Here is an 18522-nt window from a genome sequence, read left to right as displayed (position 1 = left end):
TTTTATAAATTTTATGTTTTAAAATTTCAACAATAAACATTATTAATTATGAATTTTAATTTTATTTTAATTATATCTCAGGTATGAAAATCTATCCAAGCAAGTATCACAATCTTGGATGGAACTTTGATTAACATTTCATAAATATGCTTGGCCTCCGTTGTGTTCAGCAGAGTACTGTTCATTACTGAGAGTACCCATGACGGATATAGTATCGGGCACCTGTTGACGTCACATATCCGGAAACAACACTATTGAGCATGGATTCTAACGAAGAGGTGATATTTGAGGTCAGTGCTATTATCTTTTCAGTTTCTTTGACAGTGGCCCAATTTCAATTATCTTGGACTTGTCACTTTTTTATATTGTGATAAATATGTTTATTAACTTTGATAACATGCCTTTATAGTAATGAGGAGTTAGGATCACTCTTGATTCAGCTGCCTTCACTGGAAGGGGGGCAAGCCGTTGCCTGAAGCGATGTTGTTTACTTTCTAACTTACTAACTTGTACATGATATGACATTTTCAACATAAGTTCAAACATATTGTTAGGGATCAGATTGTTCTGGATTTCAAAGGGGTAATAAAACTGGTAATCAATCAACCGAGTAATAGTGGTAGTGAGAATTTTAGTAGCGATGACTTAACCGCAGGAGCTCGCTAAGCGATTGGTCATCCCTTGCGATGCTGCCAACTTCATCATACCTGAATCACTAACCCCCAACACCCCCTCCCCCTCCCACATACACACGCGCACAACAATTTGAGTTTTCTAAAACATTTTCATTAAAACCTATATGCTATTTTGCACAGTGTTTTCAAAATATCCATTCACGATCCTTGAATTTATTGCTTTCATTATTATTACATTTTTTACGTTTTCATGTTTGAACTCTATAATCATGGACTATATTAATTATGGAATGCTTTATCACATTGTCATTATGCTGACTATATCTTATGTGTAATTAGTAAGGAATAACACTGAAAATAAATTATTCTATCAACCCAAACATGTCATATTTATTGATCCCTTACTAATTTAAGGAAATATTAATGCGAGTAGCCTATTTTTTTTCAAACATAAGTGCAAGAAAATCAGCTAGTTTACCGACAAATGTCATGGAATCACTTGCAATTAATGTATTACCTAATGAAGTATTTCCTCAGTAGTAAGTCACAATTTAAAGAGTTCTCATTTTTAATTGCAGGATCATCATTCATGCTTCCTGGGTGTCTTCATATTTGTTAATCATATTTGTTTTCATTTTGCGTTAATCAGCTTATGATACTTATTCAATGAAAACGCTATAGATCATTCAATTCAAGATTCAGGACTTCTTCAGAAATTCCCATGAAACTTCTTGGAACAAAATATAACTAACATTCCCTTTTTTCCAGGATTACCTCTACAAGCTAAGTGAACCCAAACATGGAAAGTTACATTTGTTGGGTAAATCAAAATGGAAACAAAAATATTTCCAAGTTAAGAGAGTTGGAGAAAAACCTGCATTGGATTATTTTAACAAGAAACCAAAGACAAACAGCACAGCTCCCAAAGGTAAGCTTTAGTTGTACATCGTGATCAACTTGATCAGATGCCCCTGTTGGGCTGGGACAGGTAACTTGGGTCTTGGGACCTGCACCAGGTACCTGGGAAGGGTCGGGTCGGGTCATATGGGATCTGGTACTTGGGTAGAGAATTAAACTTGTCCCAACCCTAATATCCTGCTTGGAGTTCTTTTTCAGAATTGTACTGTGATCAGCTGTGTTCATTCTTGTATCAGATTTTAGGCTGATGACAGATCAGCCCTATGATGTCCCTTGGCCTGTTAGCATCATGCTGGACAATGCTTTGTTTCTGAACATAAATTATTTTGATAGAAACAAGCAAGTACATTTAAATCAGAGACCATGGACCTATCTATAGTCTTCGAATTATAAAATTGTTAAGGAGCCCCATTGATGACGTTTCAGACCTAAACCAGTGGAAATCTAGACTTGCTTCATTTAGGGCTGTAGTATTACAGAAGGGCTGGCTGAAGGTGAAATAATATGGTTCAGGAACAGTGAGCATCTGATGCCTATGCTTGTGGGTTTCATCATAGTGCTTCACATCTATATCTATAACCTTCTTCATGTTGGTCTTTCCTCTTTACAAGAGAGGATGACAGGCTGTTATATATTCAAACTCAAAAGTAACTTATCACAGGAATTTAAGGATGATAAAAAGTGATATGAATTATGATATGGACTTGGAGCCAGGCTGGCAGAATCAGCTGAGACAATTCGCTATGCAGAGTTGCGCCCCTTTGAGATGCCAGAAACCTATGATCGTGTGTTTGAATCCTGGTTCACCTCGAGGTTTATCAGCACCATACATGTGCTTGTTGGTTTCACCAAACTGAGACATGCATCACTTCAGGCTTTCCTCCCACAGTAAGCAGACACACCGTGATATAACTAGAATACTGTTCACGGTAGCGTTAAATCCAACCCACTCATTCACTCTGATAAGGGACCCATGAAGATCCGGAGTAGAATAGGTCTTCAGCAACCCATGATTGCCGAAAATTCGACTATGCTTAATTTTGTCGTAAGAGGCGACTAATGGGATTGGGTGGTCAGGCTCGTTGACTTGGTTGATGCATGTCATCGTGTCCCAATTGCGTGGATCGACGCTCATGATATTAATCACTAGATTGTCTGGTCCAGACTCGATTATTTATAGACTGCCGTCATAAAGCTGGAATATGGCTGAGTGCGGTGTTAAACAACAAACAAACAAACTCTGATGTGGACAGTGTGACTTAACAGACCGATCACTCATTCAACTTTGGATACCAAAAATAAATGTCAAGATAGATCAGGGTACCTTTACTTGATGCTGTTTTAATACATATTAGGGTCTAGGAGAAAGACACATCGCCATTATGACACTGTAGACAGCTGTACATCTTTAATGGGAATGAAAGAAAAATTTCACCTTAACTTTTTTGAATGCACAAAATTTGCTCCCCCAAATTTGAATTTGTTTAAATCTTGATTTATTTTAAAAAATGTGTTTAGTACATCATAACATTTGAAATGTTTAAGACAACAGATGAGTTTAGAGTTCCTTCTAAACAAATCTTGTCATCAGCCACAAGGCCATTATAATCACAGTCATGTTTGAGTGTATTCCTGGAAGACTGGTCCAAGTCCAGAGAATAGACAGGTATCACTGAAGCATCTACTCCTAACCTATCCTTGATGCGTGCACCTGTATACAATATGAACAGATTTATTGTTGTTTGTTTACCAAAGAAATTTACCGCCATTGACCTAAACAGAGTAGGTTGTCATGGTGTTTGTCATTCTCACTGGTGCATCTTTGCAGGTTTTTATGACTTTGTTACCGTACTTCCTATATGTTGTTTGCCACAAAAGTTAGCTCCCTTTACAATATGCTCCCTGGTATTGGAATTAGCCGAGACGAAAAAATAAGCTTATTTTGATTTAAACAATATGTCGTCACAAAGATTTTGTACAGTGAAGAAACATTGATAATGTGCCAGGACAGATTCCGTTATTTTGTGGCTATGACGAAAACGATAAGGTGTTGAATAGGTACACTGAAACAGGCGATATCTGATCATAAGTTAGAAACAAGACTTTATTTTCAGCAAATAACAAGCAGTGTTTTACTGTACAAGCATGTGTGATATGTTAAAACGACTTTTAGACTGTTAGATTAGATGATCTAGGGACATTTTCATAGTTGTCATTTTCACTGTTTTCTGGGGATTCTGGGTTAGAATTGGTCCCCAGGTGAGCAAGCAACCCATGTTTGTCATAAGAGCTGACTGAATTGATTGGGTGGTCAGGATCGGTGACTTAATTGATTCTCTCGTACCCCGGCTGCATGGAGTGTTGCTCAGAGTATCAATCACAGGATTGTCTTGTTCAAGCTTGCTTAGCTACAGGCTGCCATCAGTTGGTATATTGCTAAATGCAGCATTTAACTACAAACAAAATGTTCATAACATAATTGACTTTTGATTTATGGAGAGGATGAATATGCTTTGCATGGTGATATTTAAGAAAGTCGAATATTATGTATGATTTATACTCTTATTAAAGAGGTGGTTGAACATTTTTCGTAAACATCTTTGTAATTTGAATATTTAAAATTCCAACTGTATTTTGTTGTAATTTGATAACCTGAAACTGTATTATTAGTGGTCTATTTATACAAGAACTGGACATCAGGAGAAATATTTGTTTACACAGTTTCTAAGCACAGTGACACACGCAAGAAGTATGTTAACATGATATGGCTTGAAAAACATTTAGAATACATTATTCTAATGCTCCAGGTAGAAAATCATTGGGAATTGTTTGTGTATGAGATATGCCATGTGATTAGATGGCGTCATATTCACATGAAATAACTTGAGTCAAGAGGTCTTTGTCTTTTCTCCTAAGTGGGTTCACATGATTGCTTACTATGACAAATCACTTGACGTTGGATCGGACCTTGTTGGGGGGGGCATATAATCAGTAAAATGGAAATGAAATGGATTTAAAAACATGAATGAGTGAGTGAGCGAGTTGGGTTTATTGATGCTTTTAACAGTAGCGTGTCAGCTTAAATTTTTTTTGGGGGGGAGGGGGTGTATGGTGCTAACAAAGCTAGAAACATTGGGGTGAACCGGGATTCGACCCACAATCATAGGTTTATGGCATGCCCAAGGGATGCAGCTCTGCACAGCGATTCGCATGCCTTAAATGACTTGGCCACCCGTGCCCTGATAAAAACATTATGTAGCTTAGAGTGCTAAGACATTACAGATTGTGTTATATTAATATTACTATAGTTCTCAAAATAGGATCTTAGTGAATATATGTTAGAACATTCATATATGAAAGATGAAATGTAATTAAAATGAAACAGCTGATGAAAGGTTTTGTAACCGATGCAGTTCTCGCAGGGTGGAGAATGAGGGGCACTTTTAAGTGTCATGTCCTTCAATAATAATGGACCATAATGTTCATCTTCTCAAGGCAAGGGAGTTAACTGACCGTAAAAGTCCAGTTTCCACCCTTGCCGAAAAGGCTTGAATTTCGGGGGTCAATCCCAGTGCCACCAGTGGCTATTATGAGTTATGTCCCTTCTATGTCCCACCTATTGACCAATCAGAGTCCATCTCTCATACCACTTGCATTTGCTTCAAATAAAATGGTGTCGCCCAGTGAAGACAATCTGATCGATAATCAAGATCTATATTGTAATAGAATGGGTCTAACCCTGAGAAGTGCATCAAATCACATGAGCACCTTGATTAAAAACATGAAAAGATTGGGGAAAATATCTGTTGATGCTAAGTTGTCATTACACATGCTTTGCAAATCTTGCACTCAACCGAAATCTGTACGGCAGTTTACGAACAGGATGCCAATTTCGTAACGCGATATCCATTGGACTTTGCGTAGACTTATTTGTCCAGCCAAAATTTAACTCCATAATTCCCGCTTAGTTCGTCAAGGGTGAAAACTGGACTTTTATTGTCAGTTAATTCCCTTGCCTCAGGAAGATGCATAATGTTATCAATACGAGAAATCTATGACCCAGGATTAAATGACGAAATTGGCCTTTTAAAATCAATTATGAACCCGTCAAGAGAACATGCAAGTGCAATTGCATAAATTATACATGAAATATTCTCTTTAAGAGACTAAAGGTAGGTAATAGATCTATGTGAAACTCACATATTCAAATAATCCTATGTTGTATAAATCTATGCACTTCTTGGTTATGTAATATATATATTCCTCTGTATAAATATGTTGATGATAGGTCCACACTCATGATGTTTTGTACAAAGTTGTATACTATATTCTATATTGTTGGAAAGTGAAAGGTAATAATTTGTTATGATACGGTCCCTATTTGTATGTAAGCACCATGGCACTTGACCATGTGACAGAGGTCAACTATCCTGAGAATCGCCACTGATTCTAGAATGCCTAAATGCATGGCATCACTGTATGAGGATGAAGGCAATCGAACACAAACAATGAATTCCAGAATGGGAATGTCAGTTCCTTTGAATGAGGTGCAAAGCAGGGGTTAAATGCCATCCAACTCCGTGGACAATTTACAATGCAAGTGGTGTTTAACCCTATCTATTCTGTTGTATGATCTTCTGGTATGAGGTGTCTGACACTTTTTTAGAAGGGGCAGGGGTTTACAGGATGTTTTTTTCGTCATAAGGCGATTTCCTTATTGGAACTCGAAGGTTAACCCAGAAATCTGTCCGAAAAGCCTGACATTGTAAAATCAGTAAAAGATCAAACAAGATCAGTGAGTAATGAACAAAGTATGATGAAACAGGGTTTCATAAAGGCAATACAATGGTTGAAATTATGTGGCCTCAGCAGAAGTAACAACCCTATATGTCGGTGAACTGACAAATGTCCAGAAGTTGTCCAATCTAATTACCGTATTTTCTTGAGTATAGTGCGCACCCATGTATAATGCGCACCCCCCTCTAGCAGGTTCAATATTTTGGGAAAAAAAGAAATTTGAATATTATGCGCAGAAAATTTTTACACCGTACCCTTTCAGCGAAGTCCGGCAAACGAACGGGTGCTGAGAAACTTCGTCAGTACAAATTCGAAATTTGAGATAAAAAATCACCAGACATGTTTATTTACCGTTTAAATAGTATTTATTGTTCTGCTAGGCATTGTTTTATATTTAGGGATTAAGATTACCTTGCGTATTTTCTCGTAAACTAAGCTGGAAACAGCAATCAGCTGTACACACGTTTTCTTGGAATCGACCGGTGATTCGGTCAAGACACACCCAATGATATAACTTTATAAGATTTTTAATGCAAGGATCGGCAACAATTGTATCTGAAACTATTTTATTTATCAGGAATAATATATTCCATTATTTTCTTAATTATATGCAACCTTTACTAAACATATTTAAAATAATAATAACCCTAAGCGAAGCAGCTGATCGCTATTCCCGGGTATTATTTTTTACATGGAACATGTCTGACCAGTCACCGTCAAGGCTCACGCGCACGTGATCACGTGATCGCGAGAATTTCATGTTGACATAGAATTGTCAAACAAAAACAAATATGACTTTTAACGAGTCAAAGTATGTCATTTATGATATATGTATCCGTTCTCTGTCAACTAAAGTTTGTTTCAAGGCGTCAATAGCGGTATTCTGACCGTGGTTGCTGTTAATAACGGTGAGTTGTGTGATCTTCCGATCGCTTCACACACGATTTCGCCGAAATTAATAAAAAAAATATTATAAGGAATTTTGAATAAAATCAATGAAATAAGTTACAAACATGAGTCCAGATATAGAAAGAACACTTTTTATAGCCAGACTGTGTAATTACATAATTATTTTGCGTACTTCAGTATGGATTTGTTAACATGGTATTTCCGGTGTTTCGTGCTCACGGTAATGTCTTTCCATTGGGGAAAAAAACATCCAAACTCATAATTCGTGTATAATGCGCACCCCCTTCTACACAGCTGTGTTTTTTGGAAAAAAAGTGCGCACTATACTCAAGAAAATACGGTAATATCAGATCTTAGATCTCGCTTCCATTAACAAAGATTTGAAGACATCCCTGTATGGGTCATCCAACCAATCAGAGCGTCGCTTACCAGATCAAGAAAGTGGCCGTTGGAATGTGTTTTCTAATCGTGCAACCTCGAAAAAATTAACACGAGGTATTCCGAACGACAGTTGCAGGGCTTTACGACTGAATTCATACAATCTAGACCATCTATTAGCAATTCTATGATGTTCTTTTGTTTAGTTTTCACATTTTAATCATGAAATTGGCAAATAATGTTTCAAAGCGTCATTGGCAATTTGAAACTAGTGCCGTGAAGCACGAGAAAGCTGCCTTCTGATTGGCAAATGTCGACTTCTTGTCAGTCATCCCATTTGTTGGTCAATGTTCGCGAAAGGTCGTTCTGACGTGACCTGTAATACTATGTCCTCAGATCTTTGTTTAAAGGTAGCGAGAACTAAGATCTGATTTTAATGAGATTGAATTTGTCACTGTCATGTGTCTGCAAAGAAGCATAAGGCGTCACAGACATTTTTGTGCAATATATTTTCCTTGAACACTGTGGTCACCTCTCAACCCCCATTTTAATGATTGGGCCCCAAAATCTATAACCCAGATTCCCCAGGATTGGCAGGAGTTGCAAATATATAGACCAACATATATCCCAGGTCACAAGATGGCTTTGGGTTTGAATCCCAGGTGTGCCAAAGTGCTCAGCATCTAAGACCTGCATCACTTGGGGCTTTCCTCCCACATCAAGTTGACATGCTGAAACAACTGAATAAAATCCTTGATGTTGCAAATAAGTCTCATCTCTGGACTATAACATGAAACCACTAGTCCTACAACTTTAAAACTTTATGTATATAGAAACATAAAGACTAGGTGCCCTAAAGGGTTAATTGTAGGAAAGTGATAAGAAGGGCGTCAGATGTCAGAATGGGTCTGAGGGTGTTTCACCTCATGCAGTAACCTCTGCTCTACTGGCATTGTGTAATGATAGGTATTCACATAAATATTTGTAGAATTTGAACATCTGTCAGAAAGATACTCACTCTTTGTCAAATGTCTGTTTTAAAAATGTTATGAACTGATGCCTTACAAGTCATCACTATTACAAATAAATTATTTTCTTTCAAACTTTGTCATGGTAGAAATAAGAATGGAGATAGACCAACTGTATTTTCAATTTAGAGGTTATAAAATCCGGTTTGAAACCTGTAAATATTTTACATTTGGTTCGAAATGAAATTTACAAGTATTCAATCAATGTTTGAAACCTCTATATTAGAAACACAGCTCCAGATAACATTTTGAGCAATTGAGTTTTACTCTAGGGTTTCTATTTTAAGATTTAAAAAAAAGGAAATAATGTTTTAGATGGATTTAACCATGATAACTGTTCTAACTACAGGCTTGTATATAGGCTGGACTCGGAAAGTAAATTAGCTCGTAATTGTGCATTGGAAATAAGCTCTTTAATGTATGCATGCTGAAAAATCTTCACTGGGTATTTACGCGTCCTGTTTTTATACATTTGAGTGTTTCATTTAATGCATGTGTTTCTGTACGCAAGTAAAATGAAAGTAATTGGAGGGGGGGGGGGGTATTTTATGCAAATATGCAGCTTATCTGTAGCTCTGTGCATCCTGCCCTTCATCTGAGTTTATCATTAACCTTGTATATGATAGTGGATACAGTGATGGCCAGATGCAACGTAGTTTGGTAACTCTCAGGATGTGGACCTTTGTTGGGCTTGAATGCTGGTGGAGGCTTTAAGGGGATGACACACAAATGTGGCATCCATTATGAAATGGTGAACAGAGCTTCCTGTTACTTGACCTTGTGCCCTGTATATGGTGGGGGTAGGGGATGTTGGTGGACTTTGGTGTTGGAAGTAAAAGGGGAATTCCTTGGGGAGAGACAGGAGCACTGTGATGGACGGCAGTTAAAAAATATTGCACTTATATTGCAACTTGCATGCGTGTGTGTGTGTATGTGTGTGTGTGTGTGTCTGTCTGTGTCTGTCTGTCTGTCTGTCTGTGTCTGTCTGTCTATCTGTGTCTGTCTGTCTGTGTCTCTGTCTGTCTGTCTGTCTGTCTGTGTCTGTCTGTCTGTGTCTGCTTGTACTAGTCCAGGCTTATGCTGTTTTTATAGTGGTAGCACATTCATATAACATGCCATAGTTTCACATGGATATTCCACTGAGACGCAATATAACGGTACTGACTCCCGACCGACCTCCCGTTAATGCTGAACACCAGCCAGTGTAACAAGTACCATCTTTTGACATCTTTTGGTATGTCACTCGCGGGATTGTTCCACTGACCTTCTTCTCTCCATGCTTGAAAGTTTAGAATGTTTTGGAGAGGAGCACTCGAATTGATCCATGCCATATGGCGTGGGAGGGTGATTTGAAATATGACAAATACTTTGAACATACGTTGAACATGACAGGGTATTATGTTATGTTAGATGTGTTTGTAAGAAACAAATTGATAATGATTGAAGTTATATACATTAGGGGAAAAAACTTTGCAATAATATGTTATTAATAGTTAAGTTTTTTTATATGTAACGTTGATAATCAAATTCAAGAAGTAAGTTATGTATAGAAGGGATAAAAACGCTTGTCGGTCAACATGTTTCCTTTTCCAACATTGTATGAATGTTTGCTTGCCGTGCCATTAATAAATGCATATTTGAAATATTTCTTTTCAATGTGTGAGAGGCGTGTGTACTGGCAAGGTGAACAAATAAACCTAGACAGCCAGGGGAGTGGGGGGAGGGGGTGTCATGGGGAGGGGGAGTGGTGGGGCTGTGGCAAGGAGTCTGATGATGTTTCTGCCACCCGTCCTATTAACAAATAATGTGTGGCATGGAGTATCGAGATCCCCCCTATTGAATAATGATGTGTGGTGTGGAGTACAGCATGCCTCGGCATGATGTGAAGTGTGACAACCTTCCCTGTCACTCTGTATGTGTCGAGGTATCTGGGTCAAGTGCCGGAGACAGTTAATGGTGTAATTTGTCACTGTAACCTTTGATAGATTACACATTTGTCAAACTTTTCTGTTGTCTTTCGGACTTTGAATGAAAAAAATGAAAACATGGACCTCATAAATTATTATTTTCCTGGAATTTTGTAATATTTAAGTATTGTTTAATGTTAATGATTTGTCAATACGAAGCAAATGAACAGTCGTTTGGTTTTCAGCGAAGTCAATTGATAACAATTGGATAATGTCATCAGATGTAAATATATCTGATCATAGTTCAATTTGTTGTTTGTCTGTATTGATGATAGGAAACTGACAAAACGCACTGATTAATTTTCTTTTTTCAAGAGAGATTCAATCTGTAATTCATCATGCATAAACCGTGGTAGAAAAGGTCTTCAGCAACCCATGGTTGCCGTAAAAGGTGACTTATAATGCTTGTCGTAAGAGCTGACTAACGGGATCGGGTTGTCTGGCTCGCTGACTTGGTTGATGCATGTTATCGTATTCCTATTACTTGGATCGATGCTCATGATATCAATCACTGGATTGTTTGCTCCAGACTTGATTATTTAGAGATCGCCGTCACATATCTGGAATATTGCTGAGTGTGGCGTTAAACAACAAATAAACAAACAATCATCATGCATACTGCTTTTTTGTCATTGACCCTGTAAAAGACATTACCCTCCACTGCTCAGCAATCTGGCCTGTGTTTCTGAGACCTGGTCTCGCCATTTTCATGGTAACTGTTCACTTAATGCATAAGTATTGAAACATTGTACACTGCACACAAACCAAACTCCTACAAACTGCAGGATGATTATCCATTGTCCTGTCAGAAATAGGCAATAAATTAGATGCAAAAATTAAAAGTAAACTTCACGGTTGGTGATCAGGGATTATTGAAAACATAACTGGTGTAACAACTTTGTACTCTGTGACACCAAGTTTGGAAATACCGGGACAAATCATTACATTGTGAGTACAGTGAACATGACTGCTGTTGAACTCCGGGCTAAGTGTGTTGGTAATTTTACGTTTGTCTAGTTTGTTGACAAAGACATGTATGGGCCTCCCTGGTACACCTCAGCTAGGTGGCATGTCTTCAGCTACAGGACAGGGAGCAGTCATTATCTGTCTGGTAAACTGCTCGACCATGAAGCTTGAGATATGGTATGAATTTGAACAGTTAAAAGATACATGATCTGTTTTCAGTTTTGAGGTTTCAAACTTAGATTTGATACCTTTAATATTCATTAGAAACTGAACATTTTGGCATGAAGTTTCAAATTTGAAAATTTTATGGGTTTCAAATCAATATTTGAAATTGTCAACTGGTTGTGTTTGTGAAAGAAGTGCTATGAAGTAAAGTATAATCAGCAAACTCATGTTCTAACGTAGAATCAGTTCCATTGGGGGTCCAGTCTGAATACAGGACTCTAAAATGTCTTGATATTATTTGAAATGAAACATTGATAACTCACCTTGATATGGGTCAATAATTAAGCAACCGTTGCAAGTTTCAAAGTTCTTGTATTAAGAGAGCCAAAGGTAATGTTAGAATTGTAATAGCATGGTTAAAACAAGTTGCTATAAAGACCACTCTGTTTGTAACAATGAAATTGACGTTTCATGATCTCAATGGACAGTAAGTGGGGAAGCAACTTATTATATAGCACATTGTTACAATGTATTCACCAGGTCTGAAGATGGACCCCACTTGAAGTGTCACAACCAGTTACTTCATTACAGCCACCTAGGGGTACCGGGTAGTTGTTGCTAAGGGTAACCTGAACATTTAGGCTGTTTACAGGGCTCCTTGTTTGTTATCATTATTTGGGCTAGTAAATGTTTTAGGTTAAGCTGCTCCCTCATATCGACAACAAAGTGCATTGATTTATGTAGAACTGTGTGATTAAACTGTCAGTATGCTGCAGCCAGGTTATCTGCAGATGCAAGGTGCTTTTTAATCTTTCTTAAAGAGCCCAGAGCACATATTTAGTAAACATTCATCCCCCATTCCATAATCTCGTCTCATTCTCAGGACATTATCAGTCTATACTCATTCCCACAGCTCTGAAATTATGGAATTATTTAATTGTTTGTTTACCCTTAAATGCCTGATTTAATTTGGGGACTAGGTGAAAGTCTAGGTGTTCTGTATAGCTTTGTATTGTGCAACAATAGCCACAAGCAAGGGATAGAAGCAAATCACAGCAAGTAGAAGGTTTGTCAGATATGTGTAAACTACAAGGCATTTGAGTTCTGATATATGATTTGAAAGATTTTTGAAGTACTTCACTTCTCTTCATACATGCTTAAATCCCTTGTTGGTGTCAAAGTAACTCTGTGTGTGACCTACACCATAGGAAGGGAGGAGTGTGTGTGTGTCTGTGTGTCTGTGGATGAGTGTGTGTGTGTGTCGTCTGGATAAGTGGGTGGTTGTGTCTGTTTGTGGGTGAGTTCGTGAGTATTAGGTGTGTCTCTAGGTAGGTGTGTCTGGGGGTGAGTTCGTGAGTTTTAGGTGTGTCTCTAGGTAGGTGTGTCTGGGGTTGAGTTCGTGAGTTTTAGGTGTGTCTCTAGTTAGGTGTATCTGGGGATGAGTTCGTGAGTTTTAGGTGTGTCTCTAGGTAGGTTTGTCTGGGGTTGAGTTCGTGAGTTTTAGGTGTGTCTCTAGGTAGGTGTGTCTGGGGGTGAGTTCGTGAGGTTTAGGTGTGTCTCTAGGTAGGTGTGTCTGGGGGTGAGTTCATGAGGTTTAGATGTGTCTCTAGGTAGGTGTGTCTGGGGGTGAGTTCGTGAGGTTTAGGTGTGTCTCTAGGTAGGTGTGTCTGGGGGTGAGTGACTGAGTTAGAGTCTGTTGGTGAGTGTGTTTGGAGGTGGGTGAGTGAGTGAGTAGTTGGGTGAGTGAATTATTGAGTGCGTCTGGGTGAGTGGGTTAGTGAGTTTTGGATATCTGTAGGTGGGTGAGCTAGGGAGTGAATGGGTGAGCTAGGGAGTGAATGGGTGAGCTAGGGAGTGAATGGGTGAGCAGGTGGGTGTGTCTGTGGGTGAGGTAGTGTGTTGATGAGTCATGGAGAGAGGGAGTGTCTATGGAATGTGGGTGAGTTAGTTATTCTGTTCACCGTGTTTCTGTAGAAGAATTAAGTTTGAGCGAGGCAATAACTTAATGTGCCTGAACAGCATGTTTGTAGAGCAGAGCTAATCTGCCCGTGTTGGTGATTAGGAAACCTGCTGTTGTGTTCACCAGATCCTGACCATGTAATTACCTGCAGGTTGGGTTGGGCATTGTGTTACACTGTACTAGATCACCAGCAACAGTGGCGGCTGGAACTTGCCATCAGAACTTAAAATGTTCCTGTTCAAACTGCCTCTGTCGTCCCACTTCAAGTTGACATGCTGAAACAACTGAATAAAATCCTTGATGTTGCAAATAAGTCTCATCTCTGGACTATAACATGTAACCACTAGTCCTACAACTTTGAAACTTTATGTATATAGAAACATAAAGACTGTGCCATAAAGGGTTAATTGTAGGAAAGTGATAAGAAGGGCGTCAGATGTCAGAATGGGTCTGAGGGTGTTTCACCTCATGCAGTAACCTCTGCTCTACTGGCATTGTGTAATGAGAGGTATTCACATAAATATTTGTAGAATTTGAACATCTGTCAGATAGATGCTTACTCTTTGTCAAATGTCCGTTTTAAAAAATATTGCATACCGATGCCTTACAAGGCACCACTATTACTCTAAGAGCGTCTGCCCAGAGAGAGGAACATCAGTGGTTCGATCCCCAGCTAGTCATACCAAAAGAAGTTAAAAGAAGGTTCTTGTTGTTACCCTACCTGCTGCTCTGCATTAGGGGGACAAAACTAGGACTGGTCGGCTCGGAAGTCAGCATGGGGTATCCATGTTAAACTGCAGCATGATATCTCAGTGGGCTAGCACTGTTAAACTAGTATAAGTCGAGACTTGTACAAGCAGCCACACACTCACTCCCTTCTCTATATAAGTGCAATAATCTTGTCAACATTAAACCCTATTTCACCTCAACTATGACTGCAACACAGCTGGCTGGAACCTCTGACAGCCACATACTGGCCTTCCACTGCCATCTAGAAAACAAGGAGTATTGTGTTGTTTAGGACAAGAGAATTAAGCAGAGCGTGTTACTAGATGACGTTAGTCCACAGATTAATTACATGCTTGTGACCGATTTGCCACACTCTGTAGCTACCACATTAACTATGGAAGTCTCTGTATTTAGAGGGGGCACAGGTGGCCCAGTCGTCTAAGGCATGATTCGCTGTGCAGAGTTGCGTCCCTTGGGCACTCCAGAAACCTATGATTGTAGGTTCGAACCCCTAGATAGCTTTGTGCAGCTACCGCCTCCCAGGGGATCCCATTATTTTGGGGAACAATGCAAACACTGTGAAGTGATATTGATATAACACAATCTGTAATGTTTTAGATATGCACTTCATGCTATATCATGTTTTTATGGGGACATGGGTGGCCAAGTCATCTAAGGCGCAGCAATTCGCTGTGCAGAGTTGCGTCCCTTGGGCAGGCCAGAAACCTATGATTGTGGGTTCGAATCCCGGTTCGCCCTGATTATGTTTCTAGGTTTGTCAGCACCATACCCGTGCTCGTGGGTTTCACCGAAGTGGTAAACGTCTGAGACCTGCATCATTTTGGGCTTTCCTCCCACATGAAGCTGACACGCCGTGATATAACTCACACACTAACACACACTAACACACACACACACACACACACACACACACACACACACACACACACACACACACACACACACACACACACACACACACACACACACACACACACACACCAGGTAGTACTCCTAACTCCCAACCAAATCCAGTAGGGATTTCCACATGCCTACTCAGCCCCAAATGCCTTTAACATTACCCTGAACAGTTTTCTTACTCTGAAGATCTCTTCAACATTAATCAGTGTGTGTGCGTGTATGAAAATGCAGTCAACCTTGAACTTGATCATACACACTTATGGTCACAAACACGAGCAGTGTTGACAGCGAGGCAGTGTCGATAGCGGACCAGTGTTGATGGCAGAGTTGTGTCCATGGCATTTCTTGCTGTCTGGTTCCACTTGAATGATCACAAGTAGTCATGCAGAAAGCATCTTTTTATAGCTTGTGGTTCATAAATATTGTTTTCCCTTCTTGTCTTATCATCCGTGTATTCATGGGTGAATAAAAGACGTATTTACCCCTCGGCTTTCACCTTTCACTCTCTTCCAGTACATAAACAACTAACTTGACTCCTTGCAATTAGCTGGTTGGTGTTGAATTGAGGCCATGTTTGTCTCTCAGATTTGCGTACTTTTGTGGGTTGGGTTAGTGTGTGAGTTTACTGTTGGTCTTTGTGACTTGAAGTCTGGAGGGTGTGTTGTGTACAGACAGGGTAGTAGGGGGACAGTGGGCACTCTCGTAGGGCACTTATGTCAATGTACAACAGGAATAAAAGCGTATGAAGTTCACTAATGGAGACCCTAGACTAACACTTTGTCAATGAAAAAATTCTTTAAAATAATTGTGATGGGTTCTTTTTCAAAACAACCTTTCCTCTTCTGCTGTTCTTCTGCTCAAGGACTTGGTTTATTTTGATCTAGACTTCCACAGGCTTTCAGTGAAAAAAACCATATATATTAATTCCACAGTCCTGGCGCACGACTATGAAAACCCAATCCTTGACTTATAAACATTTCGTCTCCAAAATAAAAATATTGTTAGATTTTCTTTTATCAACTGACTCTTTTGTGTATCATAGAAAACATTGCAGAGAAATATTTATTTTGAAACTGTAGAAATCTAGACTTGCCAAAGAATTGTAGACTTGCCTGGGTCAGGGTGAGTTATTTTGTATCAGCCTCTTTACGAGACACCCATCCTTCTAATTCTCCTAACTAACAGGGTTTAACTATAGAGCAGGATTTACATTGTATACTGAATGGGTCCAGGGATCAGTCAACGGTAACTGAATTGTTATGATTTGTTGTTTATGGAAGAGGAAGACTGGCTGAGTGCTGGGCGGCAGACTTGTCCAGGAATAGACAATATTATGTATAATCAGGGTGGGGTAGAGTTTGGGCAGGGCACCTGTTGCAGAGACTGGGTTCAAGGTTCACCATAAAAGATAAATCATCATAATGAAAATACATAATGGAAGAAACTCTCTCCTGCAGAAGTAATGATAACAAATGTACAGCTAAAATGATAACACCTGTTCTTTGATGAATATCACCATAGTTAATCTGCATTGGGTGTTCCTTAACTTCTTTTGAGTAGTATATAATACTAACCAATGTATATAATGCAAGAAATACAAACTTCTGTCCTAGTTGTGCTCCCTGCACTTGCAAGGGACAGGTGTGAGGTACATCACTATCGTAAAAATGAAATATAATTTCTCTTGCAAATTACCTGTATTTCTGCTTGGTTTTGCAGCTTATTTTGACATTTTTATTTTTAATCATTGAAATACAAAATATAACTTATGATAGAATGAAATTCTTTTCATCAGACAGGAAGTTTAATTTTGACCGGGTGATTGTATTTGTGCGTGGGTCTGTAACATGTAAACTAGATCATGTCAGCTGAGGTGTTACGACACCTGACGGACAAGTCGGGGTGTTAAATTATCAGCATGTTTTAAGAGGAGTGGGTGAATTGTGAAAAGCGGTTGTCATTTCCTTGTGAGGGGGTGGACATAGTACACATTGTTATCATCGCAGGGAATCGTGATCACAACATTTACATATTGTGATCACGTTTGCTGTGGGCAACGGATTACTGGCTAATGATATAATGTAAGACTTGACAGGGATCAAAATTATCACGATTGTCAGTTAGTCTGTGGGGGACGTTGGGTAGCCTACAGGGTAAAGTGTTCACTCATCACACTGAATTCCTGGGTTTAATTCCAGGGTTAGAAACTAACAGTTTTTGTCCACTAGTCCTTATAATGATAACATATAGCAAAACCTTTAAAATGGGCCAATTTCTACTAGTCCTTAGGATACCTTTACTATTGGGCAGTTTGGTAAGGACTACAGGACTAGTGCCAATTTCTAACGATGAATTCCCTGTATGGGTACAATGTGTGAAGCCCACTCTTCGAGTCCCCCGACGTTATATTGATGGAAGCTTATTTTTAGTGACATTAAGCCATTTTCTAGCTCAGGCAAGTTTTTCATGGTGTTAGCAGTATCTGCAGAGCTGATTCGCATTTCATACATTTCAGATGTTGGATGATTGCATACTTAGTAACTGCGATATGTTAAAATACAAAGTTGATTGCTTAATAATGAAATGCAAATAGATTTACACTCAAGTATTAGGATGATATTTGCTGTTATTGTACCCCTTAAGAGATATTTGTGCCTTTAAATTCTCAGCAGTTTATCAAAGATATTCTTGTAAGCGTCTTGACACTTCATAGTGAGTGAGTGAGTGAATATGGTTTTACTCCGCTTTTAGCAATATTCCAGCAATATCACGGTGGGGGCACCACAAATGGGCTTTGTACCCATGTCGGGAATCAAACCTGGTTCTTCGGTGTGACAAGCAAACGTTTTAACCACTTGGCTACCTGACTCTTCATAGAGACTATTCAGAATAAGCACTGAATATTCAGTTACCGTATTCGCTGTAATAAGCGCCGAGGGCGCTCTCAAAATTAGAAATAGGGGGCTCTTATTAGAATATTATTTTGGTGGAAAAAACAGAGTTGAAAGATAAATTTCGTGGTTTATGCTGACAGCCTGACTGTTTATATACGAAAGATATATTTTTCCAGAATTTACTTGCCCATAATTAAGGGTGCATATAACACACAATGTGTATTATACACGAATGAATAAGTCTTGCGTACGTTG

The 18522-nt window shown here is 39.0% G+C and overlaps 1 protein-coding gene across 1 annotated transcript in view; it reads left to right on the top strand.

The window, feature by feature from the left end:
* Nucleotides 1-238: 238 nt before the first annotated feature.
* The window catches only part of LOC139458833 (uncharacterized), a 32083-nt gene continuing 13799 nt past the window's right edge, over nt 239-18522 (top strand). Inside the window, exons 1-2 of the mRNA XM_071240261.1 lie at nt 239-290; nt 1404-1563. Coding sequence (XP_071096362.1) covers nt 261-290; nt 1404-1563 — 190 coding nt within the window. The 5' untranslated portion in view covers nt 239-260. The remainder of the gene's footprint in view (nt 291-1403; nt 1564-18522) is intronic.

This window comes from Haliotis cracherodii, unplaced genomic scaffold (assembly GCF_022045235.1).
Source record: "Haliotis cracherodii isolate W230 unplaced genomic scaffold, xgHalCrac1.p SCAF_13, whole genome shotgun sequence".
NCBI lineage: Eukaryota > Metazoa > Mollusca > Gastropoda > Lepetellida > Haliotidae > Haliotis > Haliotis cracherodii.
Note: the sequence above shows the minus strand (reverse complement) of the source record. Positions and strands in the feature narration are given on the sequence as shown.